General features: G+C 40.4%; 1 protein-coding gene across 1 annotated transcript in view; it reads right to left on the bottom strand.

Moving 5' to 3' along the window:
* Sugct (succinyl-CoA:glutarate-CoA transferase) overlaps window positions 1-14129 on the bottom strand; it is a 653069-nt gene extending 638940 nt beyond the window's left edge. Inside the window, exons 1-2 of the mRNA XM_050142381.1 lie at window positions 14022-14129; window positions 7458-7581 (exon numbers count right to left, since the gene is read on the bottom strand). Of these exons, the coding sequence (XP_049998338.1) occupies window positions 7458-7572 (115 nt within the window). The 5' untranslated portion in view covers window positions 7573-7581; window positions 14022-14129. The remainder of the gene's footprint in view (window positions 1-7457; window positions 7582-14021) is intronic.
* Between the last annotated feature and the right edge of the window lie 103 nt (window positions 14130-14232).

Here is a 14232-nt window from a genome sequence, read left to right as displayed (position 1 = left end):
AGACTATAGGAAAAAAATCCATTCATGAGGCCACAAGAAATATTTTTTTTTATTCTTCGTGCTAGAATAATAGTTAGACAGGAGAAAAAAAGGGTGGTTGGAACAGAATGTTTATTCTCTCTATTCCCCTTCAATATAGCAGTAGAAGTCTTAGCAACAACCCATAAGAGAAGCAAATAAATGGAATGCAAACAGTCAAGAAAGAAGTAAAAGTATTTTTATTTGTAAATAATATGATTCTATACACAAGACCTTGTAGCACGAATTCTAATTGGTCTTAATAAATAAAACCCAGAGGCAGATATTAGGGGGGAAAGCTGAATGATCAGGGAAAGCAGTGCAGCCAGCCACAAGACAGACCTTTTCCTCTACCAAATCCTCAGACTGCAGGGTGATAATGTCTCTACTAATCCTCAGACTGCATCCTGAGACTGCTCTGAGCTCTGGTCTCCTCCCGCCTTATATTCCTCTCTCTGCCCAGTCATATCACTCCTATCTCCACCTCCCTAGTGCTGGGATTAAAGGCTTATGATCACAACTGCTGGGATCACCTTTGTAAGAGCTCTTTTTCTCTTTTAGACTGGATCAATTTTGTGTAGCCCAGGCTGGCCTTGAACTAACAGAGATCCCTCTGGCTCTGTCTTCCAAGTTCTGGGGTTAAAGGTGTATGCCACCACTGCCTGGCCTCTAGTGGTTTAGCTCTGCACTCTAATCTTCAGGCAAGCTTTATTTGTTAAAACACAAACAAAATATCACTACAAGACCTAAAAGAAAAATTATTTTAATTTTTTATTTTTTTTTAATTATTTTGGTTTTTCGAGACAGGGTTTCCCTGTGTAACAGTCCTAGCTGTCCTGGAACTACCTCTTGAAGACCAGGCTGGCCTCAAACTCACAGGGATTCACCTGCCTCTGCTACATGAGTGCTGGGATTAAAGGCATGTGCCACCACTGCCCAGCCAAGACCCAAAAATTCTTAAACTGATAAACACTTTCAGCAAAGTGGTAGGATACAAAATACACAAAAGACAGTAGCATTCCTATACAACAAGGAAAAACAAACTGAAAAAAATGAAAGAAATAATCCTATTCAAAATGGCCTCAAAAATAAATTGCCTTATAATAAACCTAAGCAAGGAAAACACTAGAAGATGGAAAGACCTTCATGCTCATGTGTTGGAAGAACCAATATTATGAAAATAGCTGACCAACCAAAATAAATCCAGAGTCAATGTAATCCCAACCAAAATTCCAATTACGTGCTTCACAGAAATATTTTATGTACATCGGTATGTTACCTGCATGTTTGTCTGTTTGAGAGTGTTAGATCTTGGAGGTACAAACAGTTGCGAGCTGCCATGTGGGTGCTAGGAACTGAACCCAGGTTCTTTGGAAGAATAGCCAGTGTTCTTAACTGCTAAGCCATCTCTCCAGCCCCAACACAGGAATATTTTTTAAAATCTCAGAAGGCTAAAGAATGGGCTGGATCCAGTCATCAAAGCCACAGCTTTAATCCTACCCATATTGCTTAGTAAATTAAAGACTCGTGTGGTCAGAAAAAGAGAGAGATATACAGCAAAGATAGACTCAAAGATGAAAAAAAAAACTCTAAAGTTGTTACTGTGTTTAAAAATATATGAAGACTTGGGTGTGGCAGCACACACCTTTCACCCCAATACTTGGGAGGCAGAGGTAGATGGACCTCTGAGAGTTTAAGGTATTGTGGCACATGCCTTTAATCCCAATGCTTGGAAGACAGAGGCAGACAGATCTCTGTGAATTCAAGGTGTGGTGTCACAGACTTTTAAACCCAGCACTTGGGAGGCAGAAATGGGCAGATCTCTGAGTTCAAGGACAGCCTGGTCTACAGGGTGAGTTCCAGGACAAAACAGAAACTGTCTCAAAAAACAAAAAGTTAAAAGTAAAAATAAAAGAAATAGAGGTTAAAATAAAGCCATGTAAAGATGAAAAATACACAGAGAATATGGATAGTGTATGTTATTATGCTTTCTTTGAATTGTTTGAATATTGAGGAAGGAGCAATAGTTGCTAAAAGATATTTGTTTATAAATGCTGCTGAATCAGTCCAAGATAGGTATTTTGAAAATACTTTGACTTCAAAAGATATGTTACTTTGGAGAAGAGGTTTTGCTTTTGTTTCCACAAAAAAATGAGAAGTTTTGGATTTATTCTGAGTTAAGAAAAACCAGGTTTGATCAAGGAAGACCACCTGAGATATCTCCAGTAGAAACAGATAGCCCAGCTGTCTGAGTTCTACATCCAGAACAGATTCAAGATGCTGCCTGAGATGATCAAGCCTCAACGGATACTCCAGTCAGGACTTGATTATAACTGTAAATTTTCTTTAGGCCCCCATAAGATTATCAGTGCCCCCAACCAGCAGGAAGTAGTCTGGAAAACTATGCCCACATTCCCAAAAAAATGGACTATGGATGTTCTTGTTTTTGTTTGCTTGTCTGTTGTTTTTTTTAAGAGGGGGAAGTGGTGTGGGACCATGGTCTGTATTCTGTAAATTATATTTTAAATAAATGCTGATTGGCCAGTAGCCAGGCAGGAAGTATAGGCAGGACAAACAGACAGGAAGTAGAGGTGGGTCAAGGAGAACAGGAGAATTCTGGGAAGAGGACGCAGTCCCGGCATAGACACAAAAGAAGCAAGATGTGACTGCCTCGCTGAAAAAGGTACTGAGCCATGTGGCTAACATATACTAGAATAATGGGCTAATATAAGTTATAAGAGTTAATAAGAAGCTAATGAGCCAATCAGTTTATAGTTAAAAAAAAAAAAAGCTATTGGCAATTGATAGCTCCGAGGAAAGGGAAAGTCATCTTCTTCAGGGATTTGAGACATGAGAAGCTACAACTGTATTACTAAATTTCTTTACAAAATAGAGGGTTTCTATAAGGGTTTTTCATAAACCATCTCACATGTATCCTGTTCCCTCACCCCTTAAGTTCCTTCTTACTGGCTGGGTGGTGGTGGTGCATGCCTTTAATCCCAGCACTCAGGAGGCAGAGGCAGGTGTGCTTCACTAATGTCTTAGAAGTAACCAGGCAAATAAGCTAAAAGTTATAATCAGTGAAAATCATGAGCAAGGCAAGAATAATCTTTTTCTCAGCAGGCCACTTTTCTCCAGAAGGCAGAGGGAGTGTCGGGTAACTAGGAAACGTATGTAAGAAAACAGGGGAACCGAGTAGCATTTGGTTCCCGATAGTACTTTCGCCAACTGTTAGTTGTCTAAAAGGAACATTTTGGCTCTAAGGATTACACCCTATGCTGCCTCTCAGGATGAAATACAAGCAGTAAATTTCTTGCTTCAATTTTACCAAGGTAAAAATAAATACAAATAGTTGAGGATTTGCTTTAAGGTTAATGCTAAGTTAGCTTGGGACAGACATTCCCTATCTGCTGGCAGAGTAAATCCAGGGCACTCTTGTTCTCTATCTCTCTGAGAGCTTAGGCTCAACAACTTCAGCCATAATTCTTGTACTCGGGTGTCTATAAATGTCTCAATTGAGGTCTCTTTGCCTGGACACTAACAATGACCAACTATTTTTCAAAGAAGATAATTGTGTGGGTTGGAGGGGGGACAGACAGACTTTGAAGTTTATACAAAGACCTGGTAAAGAGAGTAAGGGTATTGTCTGTGATTATTTTCTTGCCAGAGTCATGCATTACTGGGAAGAAGTCATCCAATATACCAATGCATAAGGAAAATTGTACCCAGTAAACAATTAACACACTGCTGGGGGCTTGGGGACAAATCCTACCACAGAAGAGGAGTGTTATGGCTTCCCAGGTAATTTACAGTAAGGACATTGACTATTCATAAAGCAAATACTCCTACCATGTTGTAAGGAGGGTCTGCTTGTTTGTTTCCCAGCCACCCGGCAGCTCAGACACAAAATAATCACACAGAAACAATATTGTTTGCAATACTATTTGGCCAATAGCTTAAGCGTATTTCGGGCTAACTCATATCCTAAACCATCTCTATTAATCTGTGTATTGCCACGTGGCTGTGGCTTACTGGGTAAAGTTCCATCTGTCTCCTGTGGTGATACGTGGCTTCTCTCTAACTCCTTCTTTCTCCCAGCATCCAGTTTAGTTTTCCCCACCTAGCTCGGCTCTACTCTATCATAGGCCCAAAACAGCTTCTTTATCAACCAATGGTATTCACAGCATACAGAGCAGGGAATCCCACATCACCACGACTCTGTGTGTGGGCCTCCTCCATTGGACTGTGTGATCCTGGTGGGTTAGTTATGAGGTTTTGTCAGTTGAGTTCTCACTGCATAATCCAATGGACCACAGCAAGGTAGAAGAGGAGAGGCAGGACTTCTGTGGAGAGAGAGGAACCCAGTGGAAGAATCTGAGAGGTGGGGAATTCACCAGTGAGCCACAGAGAAAGTTGGACATATACTATATTGAGACAAGGTAATGAGCCATGTGGCAGAACATAGATTAATATAAACAGGTTAATTTAAGTTATAAGTTAGTTTAGAACAAGCCTAAGCTAAGGCCACGCTTTCATACTTAATAAGAAGTCTCCATGTCATTATTTAGAAGCTGGTGGTCCAAAGAAAGTCCAATTACACATCTCCTCATTATCAGGAGAAAAAAAACATAAAAAAAGAATAAATTTATTTTAAAAATTCATTTTAATGAGTACATAATCAAGTTGAGGAAGGATACTTAGACAAAGAGATTATACAATATAACATATCAATATAAGAACAGAGAATGGAGGGAGCTAGAGAGATGATTCAGAGTACTGAGCACTGCCTGCTTCCAGAGGTCCTGAGTTCAATTTCCACCAATCACATAGTGGCTTACAAACATCTATGATGAGATCTGATGCCTTCTTCTGGCATACAAGTATGAATGTGGAGAGAACACTGTATACATAATCTTTTTAAAAAGTTACTTTAGAAAAAGCTTTAATATCTCTTGTGGAAGAACAGGAGAATTCTGAATCCTTTAAAAAACAAAATGAAAGAAAGAAAGAAGAAAAAGTGATGTGGGATTCCCCTCTGTATGCTGTGAGAATGTTTTATTTGCTTTTGGTCAGTGACTTAAAAGAGTAAAGCCAGGCAGGAAATCCAAACAGAGATGTAAAGAGAGAGTAGGCGGAGTTATGGAGATGACACGTAGCCATAGGAGAAGAAAGATGTCCGTGTGCCAGTACTGATAAACCACGAACCTTGTGGTAAAATATAAAATAATAAAAATGGGTTAATTTAAAATGTAAGAGCTAAATAAAAATATGCTTAAACTAATAGGCCAAGCAGTGTTTTAATTAACACAGTTTTTTGTGATTATTTTGGGTCTGGGTGGCCAAAAAAAAAACAAACAAGTGGCCTCTGCCTACAAAAAAGAACAGACAATTAAAGTTGGGCAGTGGTGGCTCATGCCTTTAATCCCAGCACTCAGAAGGCAGAAGCAGGCAGATCTCTGTGAGTTTGAGACCAGCCTGGTCTACAGAGCGAGTTCCAGGATAGCTAGGACTGCTAAAAAAGAAACCCCATCTTGGCAGGGTGCATGCCTTTAATCCCAACACTCAGTAGGCAGAGGCAGGTGGATTCTGTGAGTTCGAGGCCAGCCTAGTCTACAGACTGAGTTCCAGGGCAGCCCGGCTGTTACACAGAAAAAAAAAAAAAAAAAGGAGGAAGAGCCTGCCATGATGTGCCTTTTCTTATTAAATTCTGGGTAGATTCAACAAGAACTATATATGAATAAAATGTAAATAGTTAAAGTGCTAGAAAAAGCATGAAAGAAAATATACTTTCATTTGAAAAAAGCTTTTCTTTATCAAAAACAAAAAGGAAAGAAAAAACAAGAGGATAAAAGATTGAAATCAAATAACCATAAATACAGCTTAGTACAGTAAGAGATCCTGGGAATTAAGTTAGAAGATAAATAATACAGTACACAGATAAAAGCATTTTCAAGAATAAAACAAATGGCTGGAGTCCTGTCCCAACCACAGAAGGAAGATGTGATTGCCCCGCTGAAAAAAGTACCAAGCCATGTGGCTAACATAGATAAGAATAATGGATTAATATAAATTATAAGAGTTAATAAGAAGCCTGAGCTAATGGGTCAATCAGCTTATCATTAATATAGACCTCTGTATGATTTCTCTGGGACCTAATGACTGCAGGAACTGGGCAGGACAAAAACCTCAGACAACAGAATAGTGCCCATGTGGACAACTGCATCCACTTAAAGCCTGAAAGAGCTTGGGAAGTAATTCTAGACAGAAAAGAATAGAGTAAAGCATGGCTTCTTGGTAGCAGCAATTTCTCCGGTATGCTCTGCTTGCTAGAGGCAAGCAAGCACTCTCATTTAAGAGAGGCTTCCTGACTGCAAAACCCTGCAGCTGTTTAAGAGGTCCTGCCACGAAACACTTAAATGGTGTTGATGAAAGCTGACCATATGCTTTTTGACCACAGCCATAGCAGGAAAAAGGCTGTGCTGTTTTAAAATGCTGGCTTTCTGGGCCGTCCTGCCAGTGCAAACTCTGACTCTTTGAGATAGGAGGTCTGACTACAGAGAGAGCATGTGAGTGTTGTTGGTGGACACACTGTTGCAGCTTGCTTGCTGGCAAGGATCTTGAAACACCATAGAGTTGTGGCAACAAACATGGCTCCTGCCGGTTCCTCAGCTATGAGCCTTGAATTTCAGAAAGCTAAGAAATGGGCTGGATCCAGCCGTCAAAGCCAAGGCTTTAATCCTCTCCGTATTGCTTAGCAAATTAAAGAAGAGAGAGAGAGAGAGAGAGAGAGAGAGAGAGAGAGAGAGAGAGAGAGAGAGAGAGAGAGAGAGAGAGAAAGTGAGAAGGGAGAGAGATTCAAAGACGAAGAAAACCTCTAAATGTTTTTTGAAAATTACTCTTGGTTATTCGCTTATTGTAAAGAAAAAAGTAGTAGAATCATTGTAACTAGGGCAAAGAGAACAGTTGTCTAGAATTACTTAGACGTGAAATCACTGTGTAAAACAGTGATTGTTTTCTGTTACCTACAGAGTCCTTTTTCAGGAGCTTTACAGCCTTTGCACAACTTTGGTCACAAGACAGTCCTGGCACACCTAAATCATCTTGCATTATTGGGTACACAAACAATACACAATAAGGACTAACATTGCAGGGATGTGATGTTTTCCTTTAGAAAACATAGATTAGGTCAGGGGCTTTGGTATGAAGAATTTTTTTTTATCCAAAAAACAAGTTTTGTGAATGGCTGTTTGGGGTTCAGTTCATCAAAACTATTCCTCCCTGCTGCCAGAAAGCCTAAATTATATTTTGGAGTGACCGCTTTCTTCTCTTCTGACCTTACTACACCAAACACCCTGACAGCTCATATTTCAAAGAGTACTTTAATCTTTTTTTCTTATTGATTTATATAGATTTGGGTAGCCAGACAAGTTAGTACATACCTTTAATCCCAACACTGAGGCGAAAGAGGCAGGCATACTTACAGGTACATGTAGATACCTGTAAGTATGAGACCAGCCTACAAAATAGAGAGCTCCAGGCCAGACAGGGCTCCATAGCAAGAGCCTATCAAAAAAAAATGTGCCTTTTTAACCAATCATTATTTAGTAGAAGTAAATAATGCACAGGTTTACGTTTCCCCAACCGCAAATTATACCATTTATAGTTAATTTAAAAAGCTTCTATAACATATTTAAAAAGATCTATCTGATGTTTGTTTTTTTGATTAAAATATCAAGTAGTTGTTTCTTGTATAAAAGCTCAGTACTTCTCTTGCTTTTTTTTTATATTTATTTATTTATTATGTATATAGTATTCTGTCTGTATGCCCGCACGCCAGAGGAGGGCGCCAGACCTCAGTACAGATGGTTGTGAGCCACCACGTGGTTGCTGGGAATTGAACTCAGGACCTCTGGAAGAGCAGGCAGTGCTCTTAACCTCTGGGCCACCTCTCCAGCCCCCTTCTCTTGCTTTTTATGTTTCTAAATCTTTACAGTTTTATGCAAAAGATGTTGTATATGCTGGTTTTCTGCTGCTATAACAGAAAACTAGAGACTGGTGATTTATTTTAAAAGAGATTGTTTCTCATAATCTAATAGCTGGGACATCCAAGAGAACACAATGGCTACACGTAGTCTTTGTGTTCCCCAAGGCAGAAAAAAAAAATGAGGACAAAGGGCAGCAACAACAGGGATAACAAAGTTGAGCTTGATTTTATAACAAACCACTCTGGCAATAACTAACTTATAACCATGGTAACCCATCATGAGGCCTGAGTCCTCAAAGTCCTAAACAACTTTTAAAAGCCAATACTATTAAAGTTGTGATTAAACTTCAACCATGAAAGTACATGTGTAACCTTTTATAATTGGAAAACTACAAAGATGCAATGTCATCTGCTCATTTAAAGTAATCTTTTAGTATTTATTTTTAGAAAATGTGACTCACACTTCTCTCAGATTCCAGCCAGACTGATGTTCAGGCCACTATACCTGCAGCAGCCTCAGCCCTCTTGCATCTACTGACAGGTACCCTACTAAGAAACTGAATCTCTAATAGACTTCCAGGTGCCAAGATTTCTCACCTGGGGAACTGATTTGCAAAAGTTGGTATTGATGACCCTGCATATGCTCTGGTCCCCTGACTCCTGCTAGGAAACCAGAGAGCCCAGCTGCAGGCTTGTTCTGTGAAGCCCCCACACTTCCTCAGAGACCTATTTTAATAAAGGCTCCAAGCCGGGCAGTGGTGGCACACGCCTTTAATCCCAGCACTCGGGAGGCAGAGGCAGGCGGATCTCTGTGAGTTCGAGACCAGCCTGGTCTACAAGAGCTAGTTCCAGGACAGGCTCCAAAACCACAGAGAAACCCTGTCTCGAAACACCAAAAAAAAAAAAATAATAATAAATAAATAAAATAAAAAAAATAAAGGCTCCAACTCCTACCTCATAAGCCTGATTCTGTTGCAGAGTAAGCACCAAGTTCTCTGTCTCTGAACTCTCCTTCAGAGCCCCCACAATGCTGGTATCTATTTGCTCATGGTATTAATAGCCCTGCTAATAAACTTCATACCCTCAACAATCCAGCTCAATGTTCCTTTAAAACTTACATCTAGTCCTTTCAACTCTTTTATTTCTTCATATAGAGCTATTTTTGTAAGTATTTTTATTAATTTCAATGGAGATTTCTGTTGGTGTAACTGCATTGATACATGTATTACACATTGGTGAAGCATATATTTAACACATTTCTCTTGTGCCTGGCCAATATACATGCTTAGAAATGAAAAGGGAATAGCTTTTTAACAAAGCAATGGAATTTGACCCTATTTAAAAACAGTTCCTAAGGGCTGGAGAGATGGCTCAGTGGTTAAGAGCACTGTCTGCTCTTCCAGAGGTCCTGAGTTCAATTCCCAGCAACCACATGGTGGCTCACAACCATCTGTAATGAGATCTGGCGCCCCCCCCCCCCCCCCCGCATGTTGGCACACACGGAGGCAGAATGTTGTATACATAATAAATAAATCTTTAAAAAATAAATAAAAAACAAACAAACAAACAAATAAATAAATACAAAAAATAAAAACAGTTCCTAGCTGGGCGGTGGTGGCACTCGCCTTTAATCCCAGCACCTGGGAGGCAGAGGCAGGTGGATCTCTGTGAGTTCGAGGCCAGCCTGCTCTACAAGAGCTAGTGCTAGGACAGGCTCAAAGCTACAGCAAAACCTTGTCTCAAAAAACAAAAACAAACAAACAAACAAAACACCACACAGTTCCTGTAAAATCTTGCTTTGTCAATGTAAATATTAAGTGATTTACTGTGTTTGGAGCAGATTCATTCCTATTAATGAATGAGCTAATCACATATTCACTTCTTGGTAACCTACATTACAGGGATTGAATCATAAGAGAAGACCCCAAAAACTATGAGTCTAGGAGTTTGTGCCACCTTCCTCTGATAAATGGGAGTAAATTCTGCTTGGGTAGAAAACTGAACTAATGCCTGAGCTTCTACCCTGTGAGATATAAATCACCTTTCCAGGAGCACAGCAGCCTCACTGAGTTTGCAGCCCTTAGAATGTACCCAAGTCTCTCTGTTTGTATCCCTTTAACTATAAACACATACTTCAAACTATCTAATCAATCATCTTTTAACTTCCAAGGCTTGTGCTTTAACCCAGTTTTCATCTAGAAAGTACTACCAATGCAGAAACATGAAAATATTTACTTCTTGCAAACACAGTAAACAACCAAAATATCAATGCATGAAGGACTGATTGCTGCCACTAACCTAAAATGGATGTGTTCAGAATCTTTTTTTGCTGAGATCTGGGACTTCCTCAGAGGGGTCCCAGAGTCTCTTTGCAGGATGGTAAAGTAAGAAGACAAGGTGAGCAGGATTCTGGGTCCCCAATCTGTCTTAAACATTATTCTTCTGCTATTATAAGTATTGGACTCACAAATAGGTCTTTCTTGTTTTTTCGTTTTTTTAAAAGATATGGCATGATGAAATGAAATTGATATCCACTATAAACGCACACACACACACACACACTTTTGGATAACCTAAATAAAGATTGCAACCTTATATAAACAAGCAGTCTCAGGGCTGGAGAGATGGCTCAGAGATTAAGAGCACTGGTTGCTCTTCGGAGGTCCTGAGTTCAATTCCCAGCAACCACATGGTGGCTCACAACCATCTATAATGAAATCTGGTGTCCTGGCACACATGCAGGTAGAATACTGTTTACATAATAAATAAATAAATAAATAAAATCTTTTTTTTAAAAAAAAAGAAAGAAAAAAGCAGACTCCACTCATCTTCATACTTACGTTTCCTGATCTTGTTGCTCTTACTTGCTTTAACTTCTACACTCTAAAACACTATCACCAGAGAGTCCTCATTAACTCAGAAAGTTCCTTGACATTGTTCATTTCTATATATACAATGTTAACCTGAACACAACACCTAGTCGCTGGCAATATCTATCCTGAGAGCACTGTAGTGTGCACAATCCTGTCTTCTAATGCTAGTCATCCCTACACTGTGTGTGCTGTTCTATTTGCAGGAACAATGTCTATTAGCTAACAAAAATGCCTACTTTCCTTTTCCCTCCAAAAGAAAGCTATTCTATACTCACAGCCATCATTACAGTTCTTTAATTTTTATAGCTCCAGGAAAAACAACCAAATTTCCTTTCCCCTCATGTTTTCACTAAACTCCGTAAAGAAAGAAATTTTCAGTCTGGGGTTCTTGGGCCTACCAGCTTGGCCAGTCAAACTGTAAATCCCAGACTAAAGTTTAGGAATACCCTGGCTTTAGTTATAGTTCACTAGCTAAGAGCATATTCATCATCTGTAAATCCAAAAGAAGCTACACAGTACCACTTTCTTTTTTTCTTTTTTTGAGAGAGGATCTCTATTATGCAGCTCTGGTCATCTCAGAATTCACTATGTAGAAGAGGCTACTCGAACTCACAGAGATTCTGCCTGCCTCTAGCTCTTAAATGCTAAAATTAAAGGCCTGTGTCTTATGGGCAGGTGATGGTGGTGGCACACGCCTTTAATCCCAGTGCTCTGGAGGCTGAGACCTGTGGATCTCTATGAGTTCAAGGCTAGTCCTGTCTACAGAGTGAGTTCTAGGATGCCAAGACAGAGAAACTCTGTCTCAAAAAACAAAACCAAAAGAAAAGGCATATGTCACCATGCCTGGCCACCTTCAAAATTTGTGTGCATGTGAGTTTTTTTTTTTTTTGGTTTTTCAAGACAGGGTTTCTCTGTATCTTTGGTGCCTATCCGGGAACTAGCTCTTGTAGACCAGGCTGGCCTCGAACTCCCAGAGATCCTCGTGCCTCTGCCTCCCAAGTGCTGGGATTAAAGGTGTGTGCCACCACCGCCCGGCATGTGTGTGTTTTTTTATTTAATTTCATTTTTCAAATGATTAATTTGTATTTCTAAGGGAGAAAAAAATCCCTAGAATTCAAAAAGTCTGAATTCTGATCTTGCTAGGTGAGTTTAAACAAATCATTTAACTGTTCTTGCCAAAATTATCATTTGAAAGAAGTCTGTAAAGAGATTAAAATATATGTTGAGTTTCACCTAATTAAAGATTCAGTTTTGGACAATCCTATAGATGTGTAGGTAGGCACACTGCCTTAAATATAAATCTACCCAGCAAAATTTTCCACTGTATTTCTTCCTCTGTCAGATTTTAGTGTATTGTGTGGATAGACATAAGAGCATTCTGGGGGCTGTAGATACCCTGAAGCTCAATAGTAAAGAGCCTGCCTTGCCTGGATTAGACCTTGGATTCGATTCCATTCTAGAAGCAGAATTCAAGTAAAAAGATAATATTGAACAAGCTGAGACCTAATTCTGTATATCTTCTCCCAGTTATAAAAATAATAAATGTACTGTCTCTGCCTCCTGAGTGCTGGGATTGAAGACGTGTGCCATTAAAAAAAATAATAATAAATGTAACTTTGATGCCCATCACCCCACTTCTTGGTCCCCTTGTAGGCCAGATTATTGATTCACTGACATATATGTGACTTATTTATTGTAAGTATGAGTGTTTAGAAAAGAAACATTTGGTCAGCGTTAGTATTCAGGCATCTGTACTGGCCTGCCCTTGGGGTCCTGACAGGACATGCCCTCAGCTGCAGCCACTAAGAGCGCCAAATGTGCACCTTCTCCATGTTCCCTTATAAAAGGCAGGTCTTATCCACCTCCAGTCTCTTTCTCTCTCTGTCTGTCTGTCTTTTGTCTGCTACTCTTATCAGCTCTCTCTCTTTCTCTTCCACCACTCGTGTCCTCAGGGACTGGTCTCTGTTCCTTCTCTAGACCCTTCTCTTTCCTCTTCAATAAGCCTCTTGTTGTATGGCGTGACTTCTCCTCGCAGCATTTTAAAATAAACAACAGTCAGGATAGAACAATACTAATGTTAGATAAGTTGTAGTCTGTAGGGTTTAATTATATCACTATATCTTGATGGTGACATTATCCTTCCATGAATAATTATACAAATTATCTTCAAAAGAAAGAAATGTGGTCAACCCTGAGTTAAATATTGAGAACTTGTCTCGAAAACAAAACAAGATGAAGCAAAACAAGAAAGCTGAATGGAATTAATTGCCTAAGAATAAACCACCACCACGAAAACAAAACAAAAATCTAATCCCCCTCGCCCCAAAATCCTGTGTGTCTCCATTAATGGAGAGAAAAGCTGAAAAGACACTCCTTACTCATGTCACTGAAGATGTCAGAGACTGAACAGAGGCCAAAATCTTCCATGAAGGTGCTCTGGCTGAATGCAAACTACAGGGGACAGGAGCTGGAGAGGAGGCTCAGTGCTTAAGACTGTCCTCGCGGAGGACCTGGGTTGTTCCCAGCGCCCACCTGGAAAAGCACAGCCACACTTTTCTCCAGTTCCTTCTCATCTCCAAAGGCATAGGCAAGTGCATAAGGACACAACAAAAATCTAAACAAAATCTCCTCGGGCCCATACTACACACTGGTCTAATTTAATGAGTTCTAGAATTCCCCGAGCTAATTTTAGTATGAAGAACTAAGGGAAACTCCATAAAACTAGTAATTTGAAATTCCATTTTCTACAAGATGGAGACAGGTGTCTTATGCAGAATTTATGCAGAGGATGGAATTCCTGAATTATCCTGTTTCTTTATAATTGCGAGATTTTTAAGTTTCGGTTAAATTTTCCTCTTTTTCCTTTTAAAAATATCTTTTTTCTAATCTCGTCAACTTCCACAAGAACTGAAACGCAGGGGTCAAGTCGAGCATCAATTAGTACAGGCTAAGTTATCAAGGCAGCAGTCTGCTTTCTAAAACTCAGCTTTGGGCGGGAGGTAGTGTTTTTTAAGTTATCAGAACTTGGGGGACTAAAAGGTAGGGGTGAAGAGAAGCGGGGCACGAACGCGGCCGCGAGCCTGGTCAGGGGAGAGGACGGCGCGAGCGCTCTCCTCAGGGACGGGGCGCTGAGTGTCATAGGGTACCTGACTGCGGGCGGCCGGTCCACAGCCCCCTCCCGCCGGCCCGGCCTCGGCCCGGTCTCCGAGAAGCCAGCGCCCTGGCCAGTGTCCACAGCATCGTCCCCTCAGACGAGTGAGAGCACGCCGGCGACAGCCCTCCTTGACCTTAGGACCCCCGGCCAGCCCCGCCCCCTCGGACAGTCCCGCTCCTCTGCCCCCGCCCCCCCGAACTCAC

The sequence above is a fragment of the Alexandromys fortis genome, unplaced genomic scaffold (genome assembly GCF_014885135.2).
Source record: "Alexandromys fortis isolate MF-2015 unplaced genomic scaffold, M_Fortis_MF-2015_v1.1 scaffold_5, whole genome shotgun sequence".
NCBI lineage: Eukaryota > Metazoa > Chordata > Mammalia > Rodentia > Cricetidae > Alexandromys > Alexandromys fortis.
Note: the sequence above shows the minus strand (reverse complement) of the source record. Positions and strands in the feature narration are given on the sequence as shown.